Here is a 27,971-nt window from a genome sequence, read left to right as displayed (position 1 = left end):
TCACGTGATGTGTGCATGTGCAGAGAGAACACAAGGAGAAAAGTAAAGCCACTGTAATTTATTGCTGTCTGTGCTCTCCGGGGTCGCTGTACTGTTAAGTAGCTACAAAGTGCAGCACCTCCTTTATTTCCCTTTAAATGCCATCTTACTGCAGGCACCTAAAGCAACGGCAGCAGCTACAAAATGGTGTCTGAGTAATTCTGAGTTCAGAACAAGATCTGTGTACAGGCGGAATAAAAAGATGTTCAATTACTAGTGTGCTGTGTAACCGGAACAAAACGTCTTCAAGGGGAGTTTCCTGTAAACCTTAAGAGAGATGTGACTCACAGAGACCAACAGTAAATTCTTGTTTCCTCTGACAGTTTAGTGAGGTGGTCTGTGTTCTTGCAAACAATTTACAAAGTACAAGAAACGTTGCATGTGGGCACTAGGCATAAAATATTTCATTTCCTTACATAAGGAGTAGCAGTGGGACAGGGAACCTAGCGGGCACCCTGCCATCTTTCCCAAAGATGTACAACCCAGAATGGCAGTAGATGCCTGGCAGCAAGCCACCCATAACAACTCTTTTTGGTTGTTGAAAATACAAGCACATTCTCACACCCCTCCCTGGCTGTGATTCCACCCAAGTTGGTGGGAGACAAGCCCTCAGCCTCTTGCGTAGTTTCCCCTTAGAATTATGTACAGGATGCCTACAGGTACGGTACAAACTAGTATGAAATCAATGGTGGTCTGCGCTCCCAGACATGATCCTGTGGTTAAATAAATAGACCACGTTGATTGTGAAGATTGATTCCAAGCTAAGAAGACTCAGAAGCATTTGCATCCGTAACTGCAGAAACAGACTTCTCGATGGCTGGGGTGGAGTCGCCGACTCTGTCCTCAATAGTGGTGGGGACCTTGGAAGCAGGGGCCGTCACATCCACAGTGAGTGAGGAGGCAGCCTCTGCTTTTGCAGTAGTCATGACAGGGTCAGAAGGTGGGCCCGTGGCAGGAAGGGAAGACAGTGGCTCCCCAGCGCTGGCTGCAGAAGAGCCCTCGGGAACCAAAGGGAATGGCGGGAGAAACTCGGACGGCAAGGGGAGAGGTGCAATGCCAGTTAAGTTTCGGGGAGGCAAGGAGGGAAGAGGTGGCAAACCTAGGACAGAAACAGCAGAGATCACATATCCTCCCAGCACCCAGCATGCTGCTATCAAGCACCTCTCTCTGTGCCTCATCTAGAACCTGAAGCTGAGGAGGGACCATGAGCCACAACCTCTGCTAACCTCTAGCTAGGGCCAAAGTTCCGATTCCCAAGCTTCTCTTCCTGAGTCCCACACTTGGGCATCTGCTGATGGGAGGACAGGTCCTCCCAGAAGGGAAAGCAGCACCCCATGGCATTTGAGGAGCTGGCTGGCTGTGAGACAGGCAAGGTGCCAAGTCCAGTTACAGCTAACAGGAAGGAGCCACGGAGGAGCATGGTAGCCACCCCGCACCCGGGGAGGTCCTGAGACTGACAACTATTTATGCTGTTCTTAGTGGGATCGTCTGGAGATTTTCAAAGCAGGAAGAGCTAAGAGAAGGCAGACTGAATAGTGTCTGTCCATGGCAGGAGAGTCATAGACTTTTCCTCCCCTCTTCTTCATATAAAAGAGGATGCTGATTAGAATTGGCTGAAATCTGCTAACTCCTGCACTTAGCTTGCTGCATTTGAGACAGCAGGGACCACAAATCCAGGCACCAGGGAGGAGCAGTGTGGTGTGGTGAGCATGACTAGGGTTCTCTGGGCCCCCTTTTTTCAGTCTGGCTGAGAATGTGTTGAGCTGATGAGTATACAGATGGTGAGAACTGCAAATCTGCCGGAAGTGTGACAGTGACAACCAATATTGAGTGCAGTGGGATGCATCACTGCAGCGTCACCAATACTTAGTGAGTGGGATGCATCGCTGCAGGGTCACCAATACTTAGTGCAGTGGGATGCATCGCTGCAGGGTCACCAATACTTAGTGCAGTGGGATGCACCACTGCAGTGCCACAAATGGGCAGTCATCGGGTCGTCAGCAGGAGCAGACAGGGTGCTGCTGTTTCCTTTTCACCTGGACATAAAGTCTGAGTCCCACCGGTTGGCAGCCAGACTTCTCAGTCACCACTACAAGCACCTGTCAACAACAGACTACTTTGCTGGCAGGGGAGTGCAGACTCGTGGTTGAGCACTTGAGAGGCGATGGGAAGACGATCCGTTTGATGCTAGCCTAGACCAGTCCCAGAAAAATGAAAAAGAATGGGCCTCGACTGCACAGCATAGGCACCAGGCAGCAATCCCTGTGGCTGTGGCCTTAAGCAGGCAGGAAAAAGCGGGACTCGGGCACCTCTAGCAGGTGACCCACACCACATCATCAGATTCAGCCACAGTGCCACTCCACTGACCCCTCTGTGACAGCCTGTCTGCGGCCAAACCTGTCAGGCTGTAGAGAGAAGGGGAGGCAATGGTTGACTCACAGACTTCTGTTTTCCTCCTCTTCATGAAAAGATGAATACTGATTACAAGAAGCTGAAATCTGCTAAGCTGATTTGCTCTAGTGGAAAAGACTGAGCTGGAGGCCTGGCTTTCCTGAAGAGTTTTTATTAGTGAAATCCTAGGAGGGTAAGGCAGGCAACATACCCGGGTTCCCGAGCTCCGGCAAGGTGACCCCAGGCATGATGTGAGGAGCAGGGAGGTTGAAGTTGGGGAGGCTGGGGAGGTTGGAGAGGTTAGGCAGCCCTCCTGTCAAAGGCATCAGACCTGAACAGAGGGGAAGAAAGAACACATGGTAAACTGTTTGCCTGGGAAGAAGACAGCTCCTCACATGCAGATAAAAGTACTCCTCCCTCTTCAGCTTCACTTCCTGTGTGGTGGCTTCCCATCAGAATACACACGCAATAGCTAACTGTCACATAGCTCAGCATGTCCTGGTATCTAAGTGATTAGACTGTGAAAGCAGCAAAGGTTAAGAACAAGTAGCAAATGCCCTTATACCCTGGAAAAGAGGGATGAAGCCCAGTAGTCCAGAACCTGGAGAATCCACCAGCAACCGCACAGGAAGCACAGCTGGATCTTTCTTTGATGGCGGATATTTACCGTCTCTGGCTTTCTTTCATACGTGTACTCATTGAGACCGACATTTGCAAAAGCAGGAATGAACACCCCCAGGGTGATCAACTCAAGTCCACACACTAAGAGCTCACCACGCTGCCCCATCACTCTGTGCGCATGTGCAGCTCAAGGCTGGCCACACCTGCAGCTCTAATCTGAGGCCCTGACAACACACACTCATCACTGAGGTGACAGCTCACTGGTAACAGCCAGACAGTGGGACTTGGTCTGCATCAGAAATATTAAGGAGAACCTTTTTAACACTTGAGCCATTCAAGACCTTTTAAATAAGGAGCCTTCTCAGCCAGGGCAACTGCAAGAACAGCCATGAGGAAGCTCTGAGTGTAGGTGGGAGGTGAGATGGCAGAGAACACCAGGCAGACTGGCACCTGCCTCCTGGTCTGCTGAAGAGAGCAACACACGCAAATACCATCACTGAGCATGTCTCTAGACTGCTGCTTACTTGGTAATGTAGTAGCTGGGTTCACTGGTGGTACAGAAGCAAGGGACTGGTTTACTTGCGGCAACAATGGTACAGTTGGTACACCTAAAATAAAACACATTAAAATAATTTTAAGCCATTTTTTCTGCCAGAAAATAAACAGACCATATACAAGGGGACATTGTCCAGTCCTTCACCATGATTAAGACCCAACCACTGGCTGTGTCCTTTGCTGTATCACCCTTCAGAGCGACCCACCAATGTACAGCCCCAACAGACACCTTAGTCACAGCTTTCTAAGGATAAGATCACTGGACAGGATGTCTGCCACTGACCTGAGATGGGCTAGATCCACAGTGGGCTCATGCAAACATGGGGCTGCCAGAGAGCCCTACGCCCTGGGACTCAGTGAATGAGGACAATGGCAGACATGTCTAAGCAGACAAAAAGACACTTGGACTTCCTACACAGGCCAACACATCTGTCTGTACCAAGAGTGGCTCATGGTAATAGACTCCATGTACAAGGGATCCTTGGGACCCACTACTGGTCTTTACCACCTACTCAATTGGGAGGCTTTCTGATGTCAAAATAATAGTAATACATGTTGAACACCCTTAATTAATATCCAAAGTCTGAGGTAATTCCAAATATGAGGCTTTTTCAGAGCCATCATGACTCTGCAAGTGGAAAATGCCACAGTTGACCTCATGTAAGGAATGGAAATCAAAACCCAGGCATCTAAAACTACAGTACAGAACGATCTTCAAGCTACATGTTTGTGTTCAGAACAAATGCACTTGTGTTCGGCTCATGACATCTGCTGGTCCAGTGTTGCAGGTAGAGGCGGCACCCGAGCTGCCATGCTGGGCCAGTTTCTGTTTAAACAGGCAGCAGGAATGAACTGTGCCTAAAGGATGTGCCACCATATGCAACTATCTTATTTACTGTGTATGAAGTCTTTCCTGAAGAAACTGGAGACATGCAAACAAGGAAGGAGGGGCAGGGAGAAGGAGAAGAGAGAAAGAAAGTAAAGAAGAAAAACCCTAGGCACAGCACTGGCAAGAAAGAGTTCTAGGAGCCCAAGCTGCATAACTTGAGTGTTGGAAACGGCTCTCTCCTAGACCACACTATTACCAGAGTGCCTGTTAAGTGCTAACATATAATAGCGATGCTGTAACAACTTTATGTTTCTGTCTTAAACCTTGGCTCTAAGAAAATTAAAATAGGGGCTAGAGGGATGGCTCAGTGGTTAGGAGAACCTGTTGCTATTGCAGAGGACCTGGGTTTGGTTCCCAGCATCCATGGTAGCTCATAATCGTCTGTAACTCTAGTTCCTCTTCTGACTTCCAAGGGCACCAGCAACATGTGTGGTGCACAGACACACATGAAGGCAAAACATCCAACACATTAAAAAAAAGAAAATGAAAATAGCCTAGATTTGTTTCAAATTCTATTTGCTAATAAAATCTTTCATACTGCATTTCTTTCATTTTAAAGGATAAATCCATTCTTTGTATCAAAAAATAACTGGCGTACTTAAGCCAGGAATTATGATGTAGGGCCACAAATAGGCTTCACTGGGTCTGACAGCTAGGTATGGAGGCGCACGCCTTTAATCCCAGCAGGAGGCAAAGACAGGAGGATCTCTGTGAGTTCAAGGCCAGCCTGGTCTACAGAGAGAGTTCCAGGTCAGCCAAGGCTACACAGAGAAAACCCTGTTTCAAAAAACAAAACAAAACACCAACCCAAAAACAACAACAAAAACTATAACACACTTTTCTATGTCCACAGTTACTATGTGGAATTCTCAGAGAACAAGCAGAAGCCAGAATGGAAAACAATCTAACAGGACCCCGCTTCTGACAGGGTCAAGGCGCTAACACTTTAGTCTCAGAAATTCACATTCTCAGTGGTGAAAACTTTTCTAGTGCCTTTTTAAACTGACTCAACAGTGAAAATGCCAGTTCCTCTCAGTCTTTTGTGAGCGAGTATTGCTTCATTCACGGTCATCTCTGTAGTATCCAGAAGGCCAGGTCTTTGCAGTGCCAGCTCCAGGGATCTTGGTGCAGATGTCAAACACAGTACTGGCTTAACAGCAGGGTGACAAGGGAGAAGTAAAAGTGAGGTGTCATCTTTTTCCTAAGTTATTCGAACTAGGTAATAATTACTCAGCCACAGAAGGGTCGGCTGACCTACTATTACCAAATGATTCAGGAATAACTAGAAGGTCATCTGAGGGACCTAAGAAGTCACTACAGCCAGAAAGAACTCACGTTAGGTGGTAAACAAACCCTTGCCATGTGTCTGTTGACACGGATATCTGACTGCACACCCTACAAATCTCCTGGAGAGCATGGGGACTGGGCACCTCCCCAGATTCTAGATGCAAACCGAGAAAAGCTGTGGGCGACTTGTATGGCATGGGAATTCTCTCCAAAAAACTGTTAAGAGTCACTGAACCAAAAGACCCGCATCAGGTAGAACAGAATAAAGACACGGAGGGACCCAGGTGTACGTCCTGAGAAAGAAAAAGTATCTCTTCACACCCCATGTCTACCCTTGTTGAACAGAGCAGATGTGGAGGTAACGCAGCCCAGGCTCCACCATGCAGAGGGTAGTGGGATGCTGAGTCTGTGCGAGTGCACATCCTGATTCGTGGGGTTTTACGGACAGGCGCTGTCTGCTGATGCAGAGCACGTGGTCCTGCTTCTTAAGGTCTATGAAACTAGCCTGAGATGAAGAGGCTACCGACAGGTCCAGCTCTACATACCTGTACTGAGAACACTGCTGACCGCTGGTGGAGATGAGCTAATAGAAAGGCCAGACAGACTCTGCTCAATTCCTGAAGTTCCTGGTGGTGACAAAGACGGGGAACTAACTGAGGACAGCTGGACCTAGTGGAAAAACAAACACAGGTCGGGGGGTTTACTTAGGAATTAGTTGAGAAACCAGTTGGAAATCTTAACCCCATGATTCCTTTCTCCATCTCAAGATGTGTAGCTCCTCGATGACTCTTCTCTCTTCTCTTGCTGACCACACTGCTACCTTCCAGGAATCCAGACTCTAGATACTTCAGAGTCCCTGTATTCAGAGTCAGGTCTAGTTTTCTCGTGACTCTCTGCATTCTGCCCTTTCCCTGGCTGCCACCTGACACTATGTCTTCTGATCCTAACCTCTCTAGCAGTAGGCCCCAATTAGGGGGTGGAAGAGAGGGCAGCAGAACGGAACACGGAACTACCTGGGCTCTGGCATGGGGAGTAAGGAAAGGAGGAACTGCTCATGGCTGCCCCTCCTCTGGAACTGGAGAAGGGGAATTAAGCACTGTGGCAGGGTCTGGAGACGGCAACAAGGGCAGCGAGGACTTGCAGACAACCTGAGTTTGGTTCCCCTGCCACACACACGCCAGGAAGTTCACAGCTGCATGTTAAGTCCATCTCCAAGGCCTCCAATATTCTCTTCTGGCCTCTTTGGGCATTCACACGTATGTATGCACACACACACACACAATCTTAACCCTGCCTTTACATCTTCTTCTCAGGTGTGCGATTTTTATGTGTTGACAAGAGAGGTGACCAATGGGATGGATTCCTAAGAAGCAGTTAAAAGCCCTGCAGGCACACGATCCCTTACAATTTCATCACCTTCCACTGGCTAACTTGCCCTCTATGCTGACGCTCTAAATCTGCACACCAGTCAGTCCTCTGAAGGCCAGGAGAACATACTCAGCCTCCCTCCAGTTACAGAGACCTCAAATTCAGCGTGATGCTTAGTGCCTATCTCCTCACTGCCTGCCTCAACTAGCGCCACCACCACATGCTTCCACACAGGAACGACCACATAGAAAATGATCTCACCTCCGTAAATCCATCCTTAAGAGGAGTACCAGGTGTGCCGGTCACTTGTCCTGGAAGGGAAATTTTCTTTCCTTCCTCAAATGGGCGTGTAGGTATCCGGTGCAAATAACCATAGCCGATGCCACATCCAAGGCTGAAACATTTTCTTATTGTTATAAAATACAACTTGCATTTCCTTGTAGTTTTAAAACATAAGCTCATGCATTTCCTCCCCCTCGAGTTTTCTTTTTTCTTTTTTTGAGACATGGTGCCACGTAGTCTGGACTCCTGCTCCTCCTCATCCATATTTCCCTTCTGCCATCTTCCCAGAAGTCTCTAGGGTCCACCTATACATAACACCATGTCTACCCAGACACTACTCTTAGTTCCTATTTTTCTCCAAACATTCATTACCATTCAACACATGGTATGTGAACTGTTTACTGTCTGTCCCTCTCAATAGACTATGAAGGCCTGCAGTAACAGAGCCCTTCCTTTTTATTGCCTTAACAGTCCTGGCACTAGGCAGACACCTAATAATTATCTGCTGCCTGCCCACCGAAGAGCTCTAAACATGCCCACGTGATGCCATCATTTGCAGAGTGTATTTGATGCCAATTTCTCCTAATTTTTCTGCCCACTGGCTCCAGAGGCATCTTTCTAAAAGACAGGAGCACTCTGCTGCTTTGCAGTGTGTCTTGTTTCTTCCTCCTCCTCTGGGGGAATTCCTGCTGTCTCTGTGCAATGCTGAGGGGACTATCAAGCAACACTCTATTCTGACAATCCAATAGAGCAGGGATGACCAAAGTCAGCTGATAAACTTCTACCCAGAGCTGAAAATCCTGGAAGTGACAAATCCTGAAAATTGGCTCATTCTTTCACCAGTGGGATGCTGGAGATGCTTCTCGTTCTGCTTTTCTATAGCTGTGTCCTGTGTGCTAATCCACATGGCCGTACACTTACTATGGTGACAGCTCTCCAAACCGTGGAATCAATGAACGTTTACTTACATGGTTGGCACAGCCCCAGAACTCAGAGTAAGCCAAATCTAGATCAGTGAGTTTAAGTCTTTTGACAGGAGGGTTCCAATCTATGTTTCCACCCGATCTCTTACCTCCCAAAGCAGCTGGCCCTTTCAGAGCCACCACGCATGGAAACCTCTCTCTCCTCTGCTAAGGCATATATCTCTGCACCCCACCACTACCAAAAGCTGGTGGACCAAGCAACAGCCAGCTTCAGGTCTTCCTTACCTAAATCTGATTTTCACAGGGGTGCTTTACATTTCAAAACTACACTTCCATTTTCTCTTACCATCAAAGCTACAATTTTTTTTTCCTCAAATTTAGAGGAAGAAACATTAAGTAATCTATATTGATCAATGATAGCCTTTTGGGTATAATTACATTTTAAAGCAAATTATTGTTGTTATTGTTGTTTGTTTTTTTACTTTTGCTGGGGAATAGTCTTTGATGGGAGCAAAAGGGCCAAGCTATGTAGTCCAGGTTGGTCTTGAACTCGCAACCCTGCTATGTCAATTTCTGAGCACTGGGGTGGACACCAACAGGCTGGCTTACAAGGTGCCTGCTAGTCAAAAAACTAGGTGACGACAGAGAAAGAGCTGGCAGCAACAGCAAGATACTGCTGCAAACTCAGGAGAGGCTCAAGATGAACAGCAGCTGAGTAACACACAGCTTCCGAGGAAGGAAGGAAAGGAGGCAGAGATACTCTGTGTACAAATGCAGAACACACTTGAGAAAATGCCTAAAAGGCACTGTCTAGAGATGCCCATAAAAGGTATTAAAGTACATTAAAAAAAAGTCTTCAGAGAAAAGGAACGATAGATAGCCAGATGTTGTAAATATGAACACAGTGGTGTACAGTCAATGTCACTAAACAAGAAAGAACATGTAATGTCCTTTGCAGCTGAGCTTCACTGTCTACAAACCTTTCCTTCCCTTTGCTCACCAAGTACTCTTGCGGCACTAATCTGACCAGGCTATTCTTCCATACTGTCCTGTTAGTTCTGTCAACTTGACACTACAATCACCTGCAGAGAGTCTCAATGAGGGACTGTCCAGATCAGGCTGGCCTGTGGGCATGTTTGTGGGATTGTCTAGATTAACTGATGTAGGAGGACCCAGCCCACTGGGGGAACACCATGCCTTGGGTTGGGCCCCAGACCGTGTAAGAACAGAGAAAGCTAGCTTAGCGTCAAGCACGCACACATTCATTTATGTTCTCTCTGCTACGGGGGTGTGTGACTTGATGTCTCAAGTTCCTGCCACCCTGGCCTCCCCAGAGTGATGGGCTGTAACCTGCTATGGTCTCCCCATAAGCTGCTCTCCATCAGGGCAGTTTAAGACAGTGAGAGGAAGAGAGATAAAACACAGGAGCAGAGGGCGCTCCTGTACTGTGAAGTGAACTCTGCCACCCAATGCACACAGAAGCCTCTTTGCAAATTAGTTTATATGAAGCAATCTTAAAGTGGACTAAAACACATTTTTTTTTTTTTGAAACTGAGTCTTATGTGGTCCAGAATGATTCTGAACTTGCGATCCTTCTGCCTCTACTTCCTGAGTGCTGGGATTAAAGGCATGTGAGCAACATCTAGTTTTATGCAGCGCTCTATGCCAGGGCTCTGTGCTCGTTAGGCAAGCAATCTACCAGCTGAGCTACATCCCAAGCCCCTGCTGTGGATCAATTATGAATGCCCTGAGAAGATCTCATTTCTGGGTGTGTGCAAGCCTGGACTGCGGCTAGCGATAACATGATCAAGGGCTGCTGCAGACAGGCTGGATACGGAGAAGATACTCCATCTCACTGCTCTTGAGTTACAATGTACAATTCTGGTGGCAAATTCAGCTCAACACATTTAACTTAAGAACCTTAGGTAGGGAGATAAAAATACTGTGAGCATATGGAGCCCATACGGAGCCAGGAAACCACACAAACTGAGCAGGGGTGAGCACATGTGTAGTTGCCAAACCCTGCCTAAGCTTTTCTGTAATTATGACTTACACTCAGGAATTCTCAAACCCTGCCTAAGCTTTTCTGTAATTATGACTTACACTCAGGAATTCTCAAATGAGAAAGGAGTTAGTTAGCTCTGAGGTCAGGACTGGAAAACAAGACAGACGGCTACAGCATGGGTCCTACGCTCTCTAGGTGTGGGCTTTAGAAAATAAATTACTAATTCCAATATTCTATAGCAGTTCTTTCTTTTAATGATTTCTAAAAGAAATCAAGATGTTATTTGAAAATAAAAGCATTCTTTTATTCCTAAAGAATTATCTACCTATTATGTATCCAGTGTCTGCTGGTATGTATAGCCGCACACCAGGAGGGGGCACCAGATCTCATGACAGACAGCTGTGAGATACCATGAGGTTGCTGGGAATTGAACTTAGGAACTCAGGACTACAGGCAGCCAGTGCTCTTGACCTCTAACCTCTCTCCAGCCTTAAAAGCATTCTTTTACAATAAGGTAAAATAAAAGCTGCGGCTATCTGACCGCTAGGTGAGCAGTCACAGTTTCTCTGAGGATGACCTTACCTGCCTTCCCCACCCCACGCCGAGTTTGGTGTGATGATCACTTCTCGACAGTTGTCAGTGTCCGTGTTGTACACGTAGAGCTTCAGGGGCTTCGCTTCGTGTGTCTCAATGAGGCTGAACAGGTCTTCGGACTGCACACAGTCAAGAGAAAAAACTTGAAGGTATTGTAGCTGGGGACAGTGGGTCTCAAAATTTGGCTCCTATCAGAATTGGCTGAGAAACTTCCTAAAATAAATCAACTTCTGGGCCCTACTTTTGACATGGACATCACTATTTAATACCAACTGACCTAACAGAGTCTAATTTAATGTACATATTAATTCAAGCAAGTCCACTAGATGCCAGGGCTCAGGCCAGTCCCAAAAGCCCTTATCAGTGTTCTTACTACGAATCTTCAGGTTCTGCAGATTCTGCGTTGCTGTGTTCTGGTTACTCAGGTTTGGGTGAACTTCACTGGTGGAGAGACAAGGAAAAGGACCTGAGCAACACAGCTGAGCTAAGGGACCTCTGCAGCACTGTCATAACTGAGTGACAAGTCCAAGCGAGGGGGTGAAACCATGTTCCTTAGCAATGAATCAGGTCACACTTCCTCTCTGCTGTGTGTGTTCAGGAACTTCACATGCTTTGCATTTAGAGTTAAAATTTCTGTCTTTGCTGATTATGATACTTCATGCCTGAGGGTATTAATGGAACATAGATCTGGAAGTTGTCTCCTTACGTGTAGCTGTGAGGGGAACATCACGTGGTGATTGCACAGGTTCTCTACCTCGCATGTTTCCTGACTAAGCGGTGTTCTAATTACCTCATTCATGACAGTATCTGCTCCGATGATGTAATCGCTGTGAGGTCTAAGTCCTGCCAGTGCTGCTGGGGAGTTTGACTCCACTTCCTAGGATGGCACAGACACAGCCCAACTCAACACATAGAAAGTGATAATCCTCTCGTAATTACAGTGACCAAAGAACCCCCAACATTCCCACATTAGAGATAATGTCAAATCTAAGAAACTAGAGAATACATGTATTTTAAATTTCCAACAACGAAAATTAGGTAATATTTAATAATTAAAATATTTCTATCACTTTCTGCATTATTGACTCTGGTTTCTCTTTCTTGAGTTAAAAAAATAATCGTATCTAAAAAGCAATAAATACTAATTTTCAGAAACCAAAACCATAATAATCTCTCTACAATACAATTTAATACAATCCTTAATAATATCCACACAATACAATCTCTAATAATAATACCCACACAACCCAATACAATCCCTAATAATAATACCCACACAACCCAAAACAATCTCTAATAATACCTACACAACCCAATCTAATCCCGAATAATAACATCTGCATAACTCAATACCATCCTTAATAATAATATCCCTACACTCGCTGGAAGCTGGAGATGCCAGTGTCCCTCCAGCTCTCCACGTTGTGGTTTACACCCACAGGAGTAGCTCACGTTCAATACCTACCAGCACATGCCAAACGTTTTCGTTGGCTCCATCGAAGCTGCAGAAACGGATGCTCACCCCCAGCAAGCCCTGGCCACCCCACAAGTTGCTGGGTGTAACTGAGGTCTCCCGAAGCTCTAGGGTCTTACTACTATAGATGAGCATTTTTACAGGCTTTTCAACATTGGCTTTCAGTAGATCCTTGAGAGTATCATTGTCTTTATTCTACAAACACACAGAAATCAGTCTTTAATGAATAAAAGTAAAGCAAATTATTATTAATTTAAGCATCTCATAAAAGTAATATTGATAACCAATATAAATACAAGTTCTTCAGGCAGAAGTTTTATTAACTTCAAATGTTTCTCCCAGTAAAAGAATGTCAGGACATGAACTCCCACTGTGAGGCAAGCTGACTACTTTTCTACCCTGATTATGGAACACCAACTCGACACTAGAGTGGCCCAGCAACTCAGTGACTAAAGACAAAATACGTCACAAGAACTGCATCTCTATCAAAGTTACAACAACTGCTTTTAAAATCTAAAATATGGGCTGGAGGGATGGCCCAGAGGTTAAGAGCACTGGCTGCTCAGAGGACCCAGGCACACCTCTAATCCCAACACTCTGGAGGCAGAGGCAGGCGATCTTTGTGTTTGAGGCCAGTCTTGTCTACACAGAGCGAGTTATAGGATTCCAGGATGGCCAGAGCTACATAGAAAGACCATCTCATAAAAACAAAAACAAAACAAGCAAAAAAAAAAAATCTAAAATATAGTCAGGTGGTGGTGGTGGTGCAAACCTTGATCCCAGCACTCAGGAGGAGAAGCAGGAGGATCTCTGTGAGTTCGAGGCCAGCCTGGTCTACAAAAGCAAGTTCTAGGACAGCCAGGACTGTTGCACAGAGAAACCCTAAAATCTAAAATATGTGCTGACTTTAAAGTCTAATCTTAGGCCCTACTTCTAACACATGATCTATTGTTTATCAGGAGCTAAAAGGGAAAGGAGTGAAATAATGCTAATATTTCATTATGTAAACAAAGGTCACTGTGTCAGACATTGACAAATTATGAGCAAAAACTTAATAAGACCATTATAAAAATAAGCCAGCCAAATAGCTCCTGTTATGAGAATTCCCTTTAGAAGTTACATAATTTCTTTAGGACTGTATCAACTAAAGACACTTTAGAAAAAGCCGTTTTTGGATAACAACTCTTTCTGTTGTTCCAATAAATTTACAAATCATGGGACTGCAATCCAAGAAAGCTGGCAGGGAGGTGATACTGTCCTAGGCCATTTGTCACCGGCCTAGAAAAAAACAAACTTTCATCTACGAAGAACAAATCTGCTTCCCTAAGAAGATGTGACACTCTAATGTTTATTAGCATCTTTCCTATAAAAATTAAACATGCTGGGAATAGGGGTGCACACCTTTTGTCTCAGCGCTCGGGAGGCAGAGGCAAGGGGGTCTCTGAGATCCAGGTCAGCCTGGCCTACACAGTGAGTTCCAGGGCTACATAGTGAAACCTCTCTTGAAAAAATAAGCATATTATAATTGTGTGCACAGCTGATTTTTTTTTTTTTGGTTCTGTGTGTATGTTTGTGTGAGAGAGAGGGAGAGGGAGAGGGAAAGATAGAACAAAAGCGAGCGCTCATGGAGGTCAGAAGGAATTCTGGAGTCAGTGTTCTCCTTCTACCTTTGTGCTTGTCTCAGGGACTGAACTGAGGTCCGGAGACGCCCATGGCGAGCATCTTTACCCAATGGGAAATCTCACCGGCCTCTAAAATGATTACTTCTGAAGAAAAGTAGCTGACACACACCTAACCTAATTTAGAATAATTCCACTTTGAAGGATATCACAAAGTTCTATATACAAACCCATAAAAAGCTGAACTTACTAATCTCGAACCATTAATAGAAACGATAAAGTCAAAGAAAGGCTCCAGCCCAGCTCTGTGTCCTGGGGAATTTTCCTGTACCTGTAAAAAGAATATCTGAAATAAATACTTGAGACAGAGAAACAGAGGTAGGGGGCAGAATGGGGGTACCCTCCCCCACATCAGCAGATGACACGTGAAACAATCACTACAGAGACACATTCCAGCATTGATTCCCCGGGCACCACTCATTTCTACAAAAAACAAAGGACCAGTGTCAGGGCAGCCTGCTAGCCGCGAAGAGGATCAGAAGAGGAAGGGAGGTGCACACAGGCCTCTAATCACAAACCTAAGAGATTCAGAACTGGGATGGAGAGAGCTCTAAATGGGAAGATCTCAAGTCGATTAACTACCAAATTTTCTAAATTCATAGCGCACTGACAACTAGCAATAGAAATATAACCAATAAAATCTAAAGTGAATACAACTAATTTTACATCTGCTTTTCCAAAATGTGTTCATGTGTATCTTTGTTGTTGTTTTGGACAGGATCTTACTCTGTAGATCAGGGAGGCCTGCCTGTGCTGCACTAAAGGTGTGTGCCATCACACCTGGCAGCAGAAGGGATTTTTATTCTGCATGAGGTTATTAACTCTATCAAAACTACCCTAAAAATGACATTTGCACTAATATTTGCAGGCTGATTTTCTGTAACAGACTATATAGTCCTTTTCTGGGTTTTTGGAAACAGGGTTTTATGCTGTTGTCCAGGCTGGTCTGGAACTGCTAGCCATCTTCCCGCCTTAGCTCCTAAGTTCTAGCATTATAGGTGTGAGCCACCAAAGCTAGCTGTAGACCACATGGCTCTAAGGGCAATTCTGAGGCTATGCAAATTACAGTTCCTACACATTCATATGCACATAAAGCTGCAGATACCCCACAGGGGCACATGATTCTAATGCTCTGAAAATGGAGCCAGGATCATTCCTAGAATATATTTCACTTAAGGCCAGTATCATTCAACAGTATCATTCAAAATTGTACTTTACTTCCTGAGTCAATGTTTCTTTTTTCTTTAATATCTGCTGTAGAATATTAAAGATCGCTGCATTTGTTTATGCTGTGGAACATTTGTTTAATGATGTGAAGATGTGTTGCATTCTTTTATGTTGCATTTGTTTAACTCTGTAAAGCTGAGTTACTTTGCCTGTTTAAGACACCTGAGTGGTCTAAAACAGTTGATTGGCCAACAGCCAGGCAGGAGAAAGGATAGGTGGGGCTGGCAGGCAAAGAGAATAAATAAAAGGAGAACTCTGAAAAGATCAAGGAGCAAGAAAATGAGGAGACAAGGACATTAGGGGCCAGCCACCCAGCTACACAACCAGCAACAGAGTACAACGAAAGGTATACAGAGCTAGAGATAAAAGCCCAGAGGCAAAAGGTAGCCGGGATAATTTAAGAAAAACTGGCAAGAAAGAAGCCAAGCTAAGGCTGGACATGCGTAAGGAAGAGCAAGCCTCCATGCGATTTATTTGGGAGCTGAGTGGTGGGTCTCCCAAAGAGTAAAGAGCCAAAGATTTAAAAAAAAAAAAAAAGAAAGAAAAGAAAAGAAACAAACCAAGAACAAATATCATTAGCCCTAAACAACAAAAATATATTTTTGTTTTGCTTGGTAGGCAGTGTTCCATTATAGAGATGGGTCAGCGTTTACTGTATTTAAAAGCTTATTTCTGCTTTATTCTGTTTCCCTGTAACTTTGGGATTAAGTCTGCGGGAACGTTAGCGAGACAAACAGGAAAAGGAGTGGGCTACCTAAGATGTTAGCTTCTTGTTCACAGAAGACAGTGAGGAGAGGGTAGAAGGCAGGAGGAGCGAGGATCTGAAGAGGCTGCATGTAGTGGACTAGCAGCTCGGGCTCATCTCACCCTGCAGATAGCTGTTTGCTAAGAGCTCTAACTTGCACTTTCTCCACGGATGGGTCTTCTGCCTCGCTAGATACTCAGTTCTTTGTCCATCTCAGTGGTTCTCCCAGTACAAGTCCTTTTTATAAATAAGTTAAATATTAAAGAAATTAATTAATTATTAAAGATATTCGTTTTCATAAAGAATCAGTGTCAAAGGGTCTCATTCCATAGTTATTTCTCTGAAGATTTTTGAGGGGCTGGGGAGGCACAGTGGTGCACGTTAGTCCTGGTCCTGAGGACACAGAGGCAGGCAGAGCTCTTGAGTTTGGGCCTAGCCTGGTCTACAATTCACGTTCTAGGCCAGCTGGGGCTAACTAATGACAGTGTGTACCAAAAGATAATAAATACATACAACTTTATTTTTATTTACATGTGCATGTATGTGTCTGTGTATGACATGCACGTGAGCACAGGTGCCTGCAGAAGCCAGAAGTTCAGATCCCCTGAACTGGAATTATGGGGGGTGAGCTGCCAGGTGTGGGGTGGAAACTGAACTCTGTCCTCTCTAAGAACAGACTCTGTGCTCTTAACCACTGAGCCATCTCTAGCCCCAAGGGTGTTTAAGCTAATTTAAAAATCAGAATATATTCCTCAATTTCCTTATGGCTGGTTTTCTTAAATGGGAGCTTTCCCACTTTATGTATTATCAAAATGGCTAGAAGTCAAAATATCAAACAGATTTCTTCTCAAATAGCAACTTGAAAAGGCAGCTGGGGACGGCCTGGGGCACGTGGCACATGCTTGTAGTGGGGACTCAGGGAGCAGCGGAAGAAAGAGAACTGTCAGGCTGAGGCCTGGATGGGCTACAGAGCAGAGAGATCAAACCCAACAAATCAAGTTATAGTTGGGGGAGGGGAGGGTGAAGTTACATTTACTAGTCATGAACCTCCAGCCACAGGTGGCTGTCAATTACATGTGAAGTGCCCCAGGTATGAAAAAAGAGATAAACCACCCCAAGAATGAGTTTTTCCTTTTAACTGGGTCCATATGTAATTGGATTATCTAAATATGAATTATCTCAATATAGCTTCTAAATTGCTGCTGATACCACTTTATCTAGAATCCAACTAGTTTACAGACAGATCAATTTTGGGCTTCTTCCCTGAAAATTTGATCTTTTAGTTAAGAAGAGCCAAGGTCAGTACTTTTGCAACAGCGTCAGCTCCCAAAGGTGACCCCACCTGCCCTCACAATGTGAAGTTCAAAGTGTGTCTGAGCGGGAAAGCTTCCAGTATCGTCAGAAGTAGCCTTCCTGTAACTCAGAGCGGATCCAATAGTTAGTCTGAATTCTAAAAGAAATAAACAACCCTTTCAATTTTTCCATTTCATTTGCTAAAAACATTGATTCCATCTGTTTTTAATGGACCTTGAAATTAATTTCTTTCTCAAATTTATTATACACCATTAGAGCCCAGCACAAATTAGGGCAAGTAGATATCTTAATTATTGCTAGGACACCAGCAGAGGGAGCTCTGGAAGTCAGTCTCTGGCTAATACCCCGTGAGTCACAGCATGGAAAGTAAGGCCTGCAGGGCTATATGAAGGTGGTACTTGCTACTGCCAAGACTCTCCTCAGCTCACCCCCAGCATCAAGACGATGTCAGTATTTTCTGTTCTGTAAGATCTCGAGTGTTCGTTTATCTTCTGCTTCTTTCAAACCCATCTTAATTAAAACAAAACAAAAACCATATATGTCTGATTCCACGGACCATTTGACACTTATTGCAGGGCCAAATATCATATTATAGTAATTTAAGAGAAATAGGTTAAATTTGAAATTTAAGGTTTTAAATTGCATAATGAAAAGGTAAAAAAAAATTAGGGCCGACTGAGACAGTTGTTGGTGTTTTGTTTGTCTTGAGACAGGATCTTACTGAGTTAGCCTAGGCTAACTGGCTGGGAAAAGACCAGTGCTGGGATTAGAGATGTGTGCTATTATCCCCAGCTAGGACCAACACAGTTTTAAGCTGTGAATTTGTGAATGACTGTGTATACGTTTGTAAAGTCTGTTTATTTCTCTGGGACTCCATCCTCTTATCTGCAAGTGAAGGACAGTGTAGTCTTTAGACGTTGCAAGGCTGCACCGAGCGAAAGCTGGTGACACCCTCCAAGCTCTACCACACCGGAAGCAGTTACTACCTGGAAACTAGTTACTCTTTCAGCTACTCTTTAAACAAACAGTGGATTAACAGAGAGCTAGCTGGGAGACTCATGTAATAAGGCTGCCTCTCGAAGATTAAGTGCAGACGGACGGCAGCTCAAAGGTCAAAGGGAAAACAAAGCTCACAGAGAATGGCAAAGGAGAGAGTCTGAGACCTTCCAGAGTGTAAAGACTTCTGAAATGTATATAAGAAGCAGTATTCAACATTATAAAAAGCGACAAACTGTACACCTAGGAGCACCTGCTCTTCAGAAGGCAACTTGAGAGAAGCCACGGCAGACACCCGAAAGGGTCTGGATCCTGAACAAACCCCGACCAATCTTAACGAAAGGTCGAGAAAGGCTGGGAAACAGCTCAGCTGGTGAAGCGCAGGCCACATCAGCATGATATCCGAGTACTACCCCAGCCTACTTAAAACCCAGGGGTGCAGTGCAGGCTTGTAAAACCAGCGCTGGAGAAGTGGAGACGGGTAGACATGGCTCTAACCAGTCAGCCAAGGTAGACCTCCGGTTTCCACACACAAACTAACAAAGCCAGATAAGAAAGCACGCCTCACCCATTAGAACAGCTACAATTAAGAAAAGACAGGAACAAATGCTGGCAAGGAGGTAGAGAAGCAAACAGCTACACACTGCTTGTGAGAATGTGAAATGGGACAGCCATTGCAGAAGTCTGTCAAATCCACAATGTTAAACACAGTCAGGACATGACTAGCAATTCCATTTCTAAATATACAATGTTAGAAATGAGAATATATATCCAGACAAAAACCCGAATAAAGCCGGGTGGTGATGGCACACACTTTTAACCCTAGCACTCTGTTCTCTCTCCCACATGTACCCTCACGTGTATTTGCTTACACACAGGCATGTATTACTGGCTAGGTTTTGCATGAGGGAGAACATGAACTTTCTTTCCTTTCTGAGACTGTGTGACCTCACTTAGTATTACACATTCTAAGACCATTCACTTTGCTGCGAATTTTATGACTTCATTTTTTAAAGCTGAATAGTATTGTTTTACATACATATACCAAATTTCCACTATCCATTCATCTGTTGATAAACAAGTAGGTTGTTATAGGGAATAAACCAACAATAAATATGGAGAGGTAAACACCTCTAAGGTACAGTTTGGTGCTCTTTGAGTATTTGCCCAGGAGTGAAATAGCTGGGTATATATGGTCATTCCAATTTTAACTTTTTGAGACATCTTCAAACTGATTTTCACAATGACTGTATAAATTTGCACCCCAACAGTGAATGAGGGTTCATTTCTCTACACATCCCCTTCAACACTTGTTGTTGGATATATTAATGATAGCTATTCTGACTGGGGTGAGGTAGTATTTCAGAGTAATTTTGATTTGCATTTCTCTGATGCTTAGCGGTATTAAAATAGATTGTGTGTGTGTGTATGCCTGAGGTCGGAGGGCAACTTGGGTCTTTCCTGTGGCAATTTCTGCCTTTCTTTTTGAGACAGGATCTTTCATGGACCCAGAACTCATCAAGTAGGGTTACACTGGCTGTCCAGTCAGTCTCGGGGATCCGCCTACCTCAGCCTCTCCAGTGTTTGGATGACACACTTAGTTTTCTATGCGAGTAGTGAGGGTTAAACCCAGGTCCTCGTACTTCACAACCACCTTGCTGAGCTATCTTACCAGTGCAATCGTACCAGATTCTTTTCCACAGTCTCTTCGAATGACTGTACCATCAGTGCCACGTGGCTCTCAATTTAAGCCCAGCATCCTTGCTTTTGTCCTGGCTTAAAAGCAGCAGAGATGCTAAACAAGACCAGAAACGCCTGTATATGGTGTGCCCACCTATCAATCCAGTTCTCAGGAGGCTGATGCAGGGAGATTACCACAAGTAATAGATAGAGTGAACCCAAGCTGGGCTAAAAAGTGAGGCCCTGACTCAAAAATCAAAACTAAAAAAAGATTAAAAAATAAATCCCAAGCATGTGACCCCTGGAGGACTCACTTCAACTGCACACATAAACCCTTATGCTAAACCCTTACACGGCCACAGCAATGGAAGATTTGCAAATGTGACTTCTCAAAAACAAAGCCTAAATGCTCCACGGCGACAGGTAGTAATGATTCTGCAACAGGCTACGAGATGTTAGGTCTCACTCACCAACAAATTTTCCTCTCAAGTTCTTCCAAATAACTCAAAGGGCATGTTCTGACACTGGCCCTGTGATGTCACGCGTAACATGTGAAGCAATTTTAATTGAATGATTTATTAAGCTGCAGCAGTATGCCTGTAGTCCCAGCTACTCAGAAGGCTGAGACTTTAGCTCACAAGTTCCAACACAAACAGACCCCATCTCAAAACAAACAAGCCCCCCATTTCTGATGACCAAAAAGACCTGCCATTACATGTACCAGCTTTCTAGAAAAGACCTGGGATTGGGGAGCAAAAACTATCCAAATCCAGCTCAAATACAGATTTACACGTTTTTCTTGGGAAAGGAAAGCTTGCTGTGTGATTGGGCAAATCAGATCAACCTCTCTGTGCTTTCTCTAGCTGTGAAGAGAGGCAGCCAACCAGACAGTCCGTGAGGCATGAAGCACACCAAATGCAGATCGCCATGATCACAGGGTTCCTAGGAACTTTAATGACTGTATCCAGTCACAATGGGGCAGAGCAGTGAGGAAGGCAAGGGTGCTCACCTGAGTCTCAACAGTTTCCTCAAAAACAAAAACTCCTTAAAAGGACAAGTGCCATATATGTGTGCACTTTAGAGACAGTAATTAAAGGGTCGGATTTGAGTCAAGATTATATCTTAACTTCTATATTTTTAGCGTGTGTGTGTATGAGTGCGCAGGACTGCACACACTGTGGAGACTGGAGGACAACTCTCAGGAGTCATTTCCCTCCTGATGTTCTGTGGGACCCAGGGACCAAGCTCAGGTTGACAGGCCTGTGTACAGGCACAGGTACCCAGCAAGCCACCTTGCTAGCCCTCAAGCTAAGTTTTTTTTTCCAAGATAATAGTATTCACTTGTTTTCAAATTATGTTCATGTCTAATGTGTGATGTGGGGCTGAGGGCACAGCTGTCGTCTCCTTTCAGCTAACAGGCAGTGTGAAGAGGTTCGCAGGGCTGCTGAGTAAAGCAGGGGCTGGACTCCACTTCCCAAGTGTACTCTGGGGTGGGCCACTAGACCAGTCTCTCAATGTATCCATGTCCACGAGATGTGGTTGGTTCTCTATTTCTGAAAATATGTGTGGATCGTCTCCAAAGGTGTGTGGGGGGAGGTGTGGGAAGAACACAGAGGAGACCACAGCCCCATTCTTTTCCCTGTGCAGAAAGTACATCTGCACGGCCAACAGGGCAGTAGACAGTCTCCCAGGACCACTCTGCTCCGAATGTGACTTTTAAAGACACGAGACTACGGAATAATCACACTTCCCGCAATATGCAGTCAGATTCCAAAGCTCACACCGAGCATCACAAGTATTTACCAGTTCACATTTTTAGCAGCAAATCAGAAGAACAGAGTCCTGTCAGTAGACTACTAAAGGGGGAAGGAAGTGCGGCGCTGTCATTGGCGCCATCACGACATCAAGCTGGCCTGGCAGGGATGGGTGGGACCAGCACGCAGACTCCTTGCTGAAGCCACAGGTAATGGAGAACAGGAGGAGGTCTGGCCAGTGAGGAGCCCGGCAGGCTAAGGCAGGCCAGATTAGCCGGCTCAAGACTTCCGACACAGTTTACGCTCACTGACACAGCGGCTACAAGTACCCTACGGTTCGTGTATTGTGTTCCTGAGCTTTAGTAAACTGAAAGCATCTGCTTCCTGCATTAGAAGGTAATTTCAAAGAATGTTTATGAATCAAAACGCTTCTTGGTGTTAAACTGAAGAGATCAACAGGGAGGAAGGCAGAATCTGCGGGTGGTACTGGCTTATAAGGCAATCTAATTACTTCTGGGGAAAAAAAGTTAACTAGCACAGCTGTCTGTGAGTGTGTCCCTGGTAGCGGTAGCAGGGTTTCTCTCTGTTAGCCAGTGAGGTGCCACCAAACAGGGCAGCTTCACCGGACAGCAGACATGGTTCAGGTTCCGTTTACACAGGACTAACTCCATTTGCAGAAACTCTGTACTCTGAAGCCAGCACCTAAATGCTGTCGAGTCTGCGGCAAATGGCTCAGGTTAGGCCTCTGATTACAAGGAGCATCTCAATAGTCCATTAGTCAATATACTCCAAAGAGTAACACAGCAGTTCCCATGTCTCCAGAGGGCTCCCTTCTCAAGGAGTGCTACGTACAGGCCAGAATAGTTTAATTTATAATGGCCATATCTATGAGGCCACTCCAAAGATATGACTTTTGACAATGGCTTTGCTGGACTCGCTGGATAACAAATGTCAAATGGAAGCAAGAGTCTGGCAGGCATTACTGTAGGAGGTAACCTGCAGTAACTTCTAGCAGAATCTAGGAGCCCTGACAGATACATTCTCCGCCTTCCATTAGGATTCAAGGATGGGAAGAGAAGTGACACATGGCTCTACCCTACTGTTTGAAGCTGTAAGAACAACCCGTCTTGTGTGTGTGGCACCGTGGCGTTCAGATGGGAGGCGGTCCTCTGCGGCCATCACAGGTGTCACAGGGTCAACCAGGCATCAGGCTCGCGCCATCTCAGCAGCTCCAGACCCACTGGCTTAGGGAAGCTGAAATGTTATTTTGAAAGGCTTTGAGACAAGTTTTGAAATCTTCCATCATCATCTTCTGGGTTGGGGATGGACCCAGTAGATAAAAGTGCTGGCTGTGCAAAGCAAGGGTGCCTGAGTTCAGATCCCCAGCGCCCCAGTTAAAAAGCTGGGTGTGGTCTGCAATTCCAGTGTGGAGGGACAGAAAGCCGAAGAGCCCTTGGGCTCGCTGGGCAGCCAGTCTAGCCAATCAGTGAGGCCTGGGCTCAGTAAAAGATGCCGTCTCAAAAAATAAGGTAGAGAGCAATGAGGACTTCACCCCCTCTGTCTTCACGGGCACACATAAGGGCATGGGAACACGGATGGGGACACACACACACACACTCAGATCTTGTTATACAACCTGGCCCCTTACCTTATCCTCACAAGTGTTGGGCTTAGAGGTGTGCACTATTGTGTCTGGCCTGGAACTCAACTTGCTCTGTGGACCAGGCTGAGTCAACCTCAGAGATCTGCCTGCCTCTGCCCCCAGAGTGCTAGGTATCAAGGCGTGTACTACAAGAAATTTGTAAATTCAGTTATATTTTGTGTGCTTGGGCATGTGGGTCCGTGGGCACCATGGTGCACACGCAGTGTTTGAGGACAATTTTCAGGAGTCAGTTCTCCTTTTCTATCATCTGGGTCCTACGACTTGAACTCAGGTTTGTCACGTTGGGTGGCAAGAGCTTTTACTCTCTTAACCATCTCGCCAACCCCAAGAATCTACTTTTATTTTTAAGGATTAATCTTATCTTTAGTGGTGTGTTTGCGGGGTGCGAAGGAGTGGTAAGCGCATGCGCCCGCATAGGTCAGCGGTATCACTCCTACAGTTCACGTGGGGTGGGAAGGAGTGGTACGCGCATGCGCCCACATAGGTCAGAGGTATCACTTCTACAATTCACGAGGGGTGGGAAGGAGTGGTACGCGCATGCGCCCGCAGAGGTCAGAGGTGTCACTCCTACAGTTCAAACAATAGGGTTGCTGTGCGGCACCCAGTCTGGGCGCTGGGAACCAGACTCGGATCTCCTGCAAGAGGAGCATGTGATCTTAACCACTGAACCATCTCTTCAGCCCAGGTATCCACTTTTAAAATAAAACTTTTGGAAAATATCCAGGGGGTTGGAAAGCTTTTCCTCCAAAGCACAGCTTTCTAATGAATGCTTAAGCTTCGCTTCATTTACAAGAAACAGATATTCAGGCTGGAAGGCTAACACACCCATGCGCTTGTTCTCGTTTTCTCTCCGTAACTAAGTTTGGCCTATGCACTCAAGCTTGGTCTTGAACACTTGGCAATCCTGCCTTCCCTCACAAGCACTGGATTATGGGCGTGACCGACCACGCCCGGCTCTAATCCATATTCTGCCCACACTCTACTTGATTTCGCCGCATCATTCAAAGCCTTTGTGACACATGGATAGGGGCTGAGTAAAGCACAGGAAAATAAACGACAAAGACAAACCTGCCAGCAGTAGTTACCTTCAGACACTGCAGTTACAGGGAACTTGTGTTTTATCCTGAAATTGCTTAAACGTTCTCTAAAGAACAGATGATCAGAAAGGACAGCAACTCAGCAAAATGAAGATCAGTATTTGCAGAACATTAAAATTCCGTAGTTTTGGAAGTGAATATTTTAAGTCAAACAAAAAGACTGTAAGGTCCCCAGAAACTCCTTTTAAGAGTTTAAGACCGGCAAACTCCATGCTCAACACCAGGAGGTGCTAGCTATCCACACTCCTAGGAAGCTCAATTCAGTGAGGCTCACTGCCAGTTAAGTAACTTTACAGTGAGTGTTATCATATGCTTCCAATAGTTACACAAAAGAGCAAAAACCTGAGAAAACTGACCAAGTGCGCAAACAGATGCTGCTTTTATATACATTACACACTGAATGGCCACACGAGAAACTCTCAGGAATGGGTAGTCACCTCTGGAGATGACGAGTTGAATATCATGGGATCATAACCGCATTGAGCCATGCAGGAAGACAGAAGAAATACACAGCACCTAACAGACAGAAATACACAATTACCTAAGAAGAAAAGTCTTCTGCTTAAAGAAATTGCCGGATCTTTCAGATTGTCCTCTGTAGATTTGTACGGCAGAACTGAACAGTAAGTACTGAAAATAATCTCTCAACGGGAAGTTTACTTTATCAATATGCGGATGCCTGAAATAGCAGGGCGGCAGCAGATACGGGCATCAAAATACGAAGCAGTGTTTTCATCCCCAGGGAGTTGGTTATCAAAGAACATGAAATTAAATCAGTTTAGAACTCATCAAACATGGGTGAGTTTATCTCAAGAGTTCCCTGTTGCAGACACAGTGGTTCCCCAAGCTCCGTCCTCTAGTGGAATGCGCCACTATGCGTTTAGGCAGTAACAGATGGAAGGAAGAAAATAGCTCTTGTTCCTCTGAAAACACAGGTAAGGAAATGAGTGCCAGAATTAGGGGAAGAGAGGGTTGAGAATGCAGAAACATTCGCTTCATGACACAGTCACTAAGCCTCCCTCTGATTAAAGCTCTCTACAGAATTAGCTCCTACTTTACAGCATTGTGCTCCAGATGCGGATGAGAACTGAGGCTGCCCCTCAAACTTCTAAAACCCAAGGGGGAGCGTAATAGCTCACCTGTACACTGACTGTGCATAGAAACCCTCTGGACTGCACCTATAAAGAAAACATACTTCCAGCTGGTGGAGGCACAGGCCTTTAATCATTCGGGAGGCAGATCTCTAAATTCGAGGCCAGCCTGGTCTATAGAGCAAGTTCCAAGGGTACATATACAGATAAATTCTGTCTTAACAACAACAAAAAACCCCAACCAACCAACCAAACCCCCAAACCAAACAACAAAAAACCAAAGAAACCAACAATAAGAAAGGAAGTCGTTTTGGGCTGGAGAGTTGGCTCAGTGGTTAAGAACAGTGGCCGCTCTTCCAAAGGACCTGTGTACAACTCCCAGCGCCCACATGGCGGTTCACGACTGTCTGTAACTCCAGTTGCAGAGGATCCAACATCCTCACACAGACACATATACAGACAAAACGCCAAGCATATAAAATAAATACCTTATAAGAAAATGTATTTCAACCGTCTTGCATAGGAATGAAGTCATTAAACTGGAGTTCTGTTGATGTGAAGATTTGTCTTTGAAGACCCTAAAGACCTTTCCCCCCCTACTCATTTACACTAATGTGTCTTACTGGGTTTTCCCAAGTGTTTATTATTATAAAAATATCTCAGGTCCCCAAGGGTTCATGGTCACAGTCAGCCATTCTGAGCATTTGCTAGTAACAGGAGACAAATCAAAATCAGAGCAGATTTTTAAAAAAGCACCGCCATTAATTTTCCTTCAAATCCAGGATGGGACAGTTCTCTATTTTCCCATCACTACGACACTTAGGAGTCTGGTTAGCTGAAGGGAAGAGGAAAGTAATATGGCTTATGTACAAACACCCTGGCAAAACAAACTGCTAAGAACTGGACTTCGAGAGGCTCTAGGAGCGGAATGGAGAGGCAGCTAGCTAGACATCGCAATCCCGGACAATCATAACCCATCACAGCCCCAGCATTCAGATAACTTTAGAATGTTAGCTCACTCAGAACATGGGACCCAGGGCAGAAAAGGAAGGTAGCAAGTACACTCTCAGGGAGGATTGTCTTGTCTGAGAAGCTACCATCTTTTGACACTATATTGTCCCTACAAGGCGCTGCAGACGGAGGCCACTCTGTTCGCGTTACCACTCACACAGGTGTCGCTGCATTCCTGGTTCCACGAGGAAAAGACATTCACAGGAGGATGTGCCTTTGCACCCTGGTGTCTGGCGCTGCGTTCCCCTACCAACCCTGACTATTTTGAAAACATTCCTCCCCATTACTTTTTACTACACCGACCTAAACCTTTATCTCCCTGATTATTTCATCTAAGCAAGAAGAACGGAAGTCCCTCTCCTCCAGGAAATGTAGAAGAGATCTGGAAGGGTCAGGAGCGACCCGGAACGGAAAAGTCCTATAAAAAAAATCAAGTAAATTCAAGTCCGTCAAATCTGGTTGGAGGCCATTCGTTCGTCTTGTACTGCCCAGATGGCCTTTCCACGCATCCAGGGGACGCCGAGGTGAACCGACACCTGGGCTGGCATCCCCGGAGGCTCGGTCACTCTCCCTGGGAACCCAGGTACCGGCTCCGGTCCCTTCTGAAGGCGGTGTCCCCTGCCCTTCCCAACTCGGAAGCTCAGATCAGGACGGTCGGCTAGGCCGTGCGGAGGGCCGGGGACAGGTTGGCGGGTCCCCGGCCGCGTCGCCCGCAGCCGCGCCCAGGACGCTCGGAGGACTCGGGCCTGGCCGCCCCGGCGTCCCCAGGGCCTCCGCCCCCGCAGCCCTTACCCGCAAGACATGGTAGCCTTCCGTGCCGCCGCCTGGGATCTCGACGCTCTGCGAGGAGCCCATGGCGGCGGGCGATCCGTACGGCCCGGCCGGCTCAGCGTTGCTCGCCCTCGCGCACCGCCCGCTCCGCGACTCCGCGTAGCACTTGGGACGTGGCACTCGCAGCCGCCCGAGCCGGGCCGCACAGCCCGCCGGGAGATGGTCTCCCGGCAGCCGGGGCCGCTGCGACGCCGCAGACAGCGCCCCCTTCCGGAAGCCGGTGGGGACGGCCAGAGAGCTGGCGGCCGGGCGGCCAAGGGGTGGCGCGGCGCACGAGAAAGCGGAACTACGGTTCCGAGCGCGACGCCTGGCTACGGGGCTCCGGAGTAGACAAGACTCATCTAAGCGCGAGTCTACGGTCCCGGAAGAAAAGGTCCTTGTTTGCAGCGCCTCCTGGTGGCCAGAGTCAGAAAAGCACACTGGGCACTTGGTTTGTTTTAGGTCTTGTTTAATAA

The 27,971-nt window shown here is 45.9% G+C and overlaps 1 protein-coding gene across 1 annotated transcript; it reads right to left on the bottom strand.

Annotated features, from left to right (window-relative positions):
* Positions 1-38: 38 nt before the first annotated feature.
* On the bottom strand, positions 39-27,700 carry Gorasp2 (golgi reassembly stacking protein 2). The gene is made up of 10 exons (XM_041631555.1): positions 27,478-27,700; positions 14,298-14,378; positions 12,420-12,623; positions 11,745-11,831; positions 10,943-11,073; positions 7,412-7,544; positions 6,328-6,451; positions 3,576-3,659; positions 2,642-2,761; positions 39-1,138 (listed from the first exon to the last, which is right to left on the bottom strand). The coding sequence occupies exons 1-10, from the start codon at positions 27,538-27,540 to the stop codon at positions 801-803; spliced, it is 1,365 nt and encodes a 454-aa protein (XP_041487489.1). The 5' UTR covers positions 27,541-27,700; the 3' UTR covers positions 39-800.
* Positions 27,701-27,971: the final 271 nt, after the last annotated feature.

The sequence above is a fragment of the Microtus oregoni genome, unplaced genomic scaffold, assembly GCF_018167655.1.
Source record: "Microtus oregoni isolate MIOR12 unplaced genomic scaffold, Mior012 000037F_ref0000500, whole genome shotgun sequence".
Taxonomy (NCBI): domain Eukaryota; kingdom Metazoa; phylum Chordata; class Mammalia; order Rodentia; family Cricetidae; genus Microtus; species Microtus oregoni.
The sequence above is the reverse complement of the archived record's forward strand: the minus strand, read 5'-3'. Positions and strand labels throughout refer to the sequence as shown.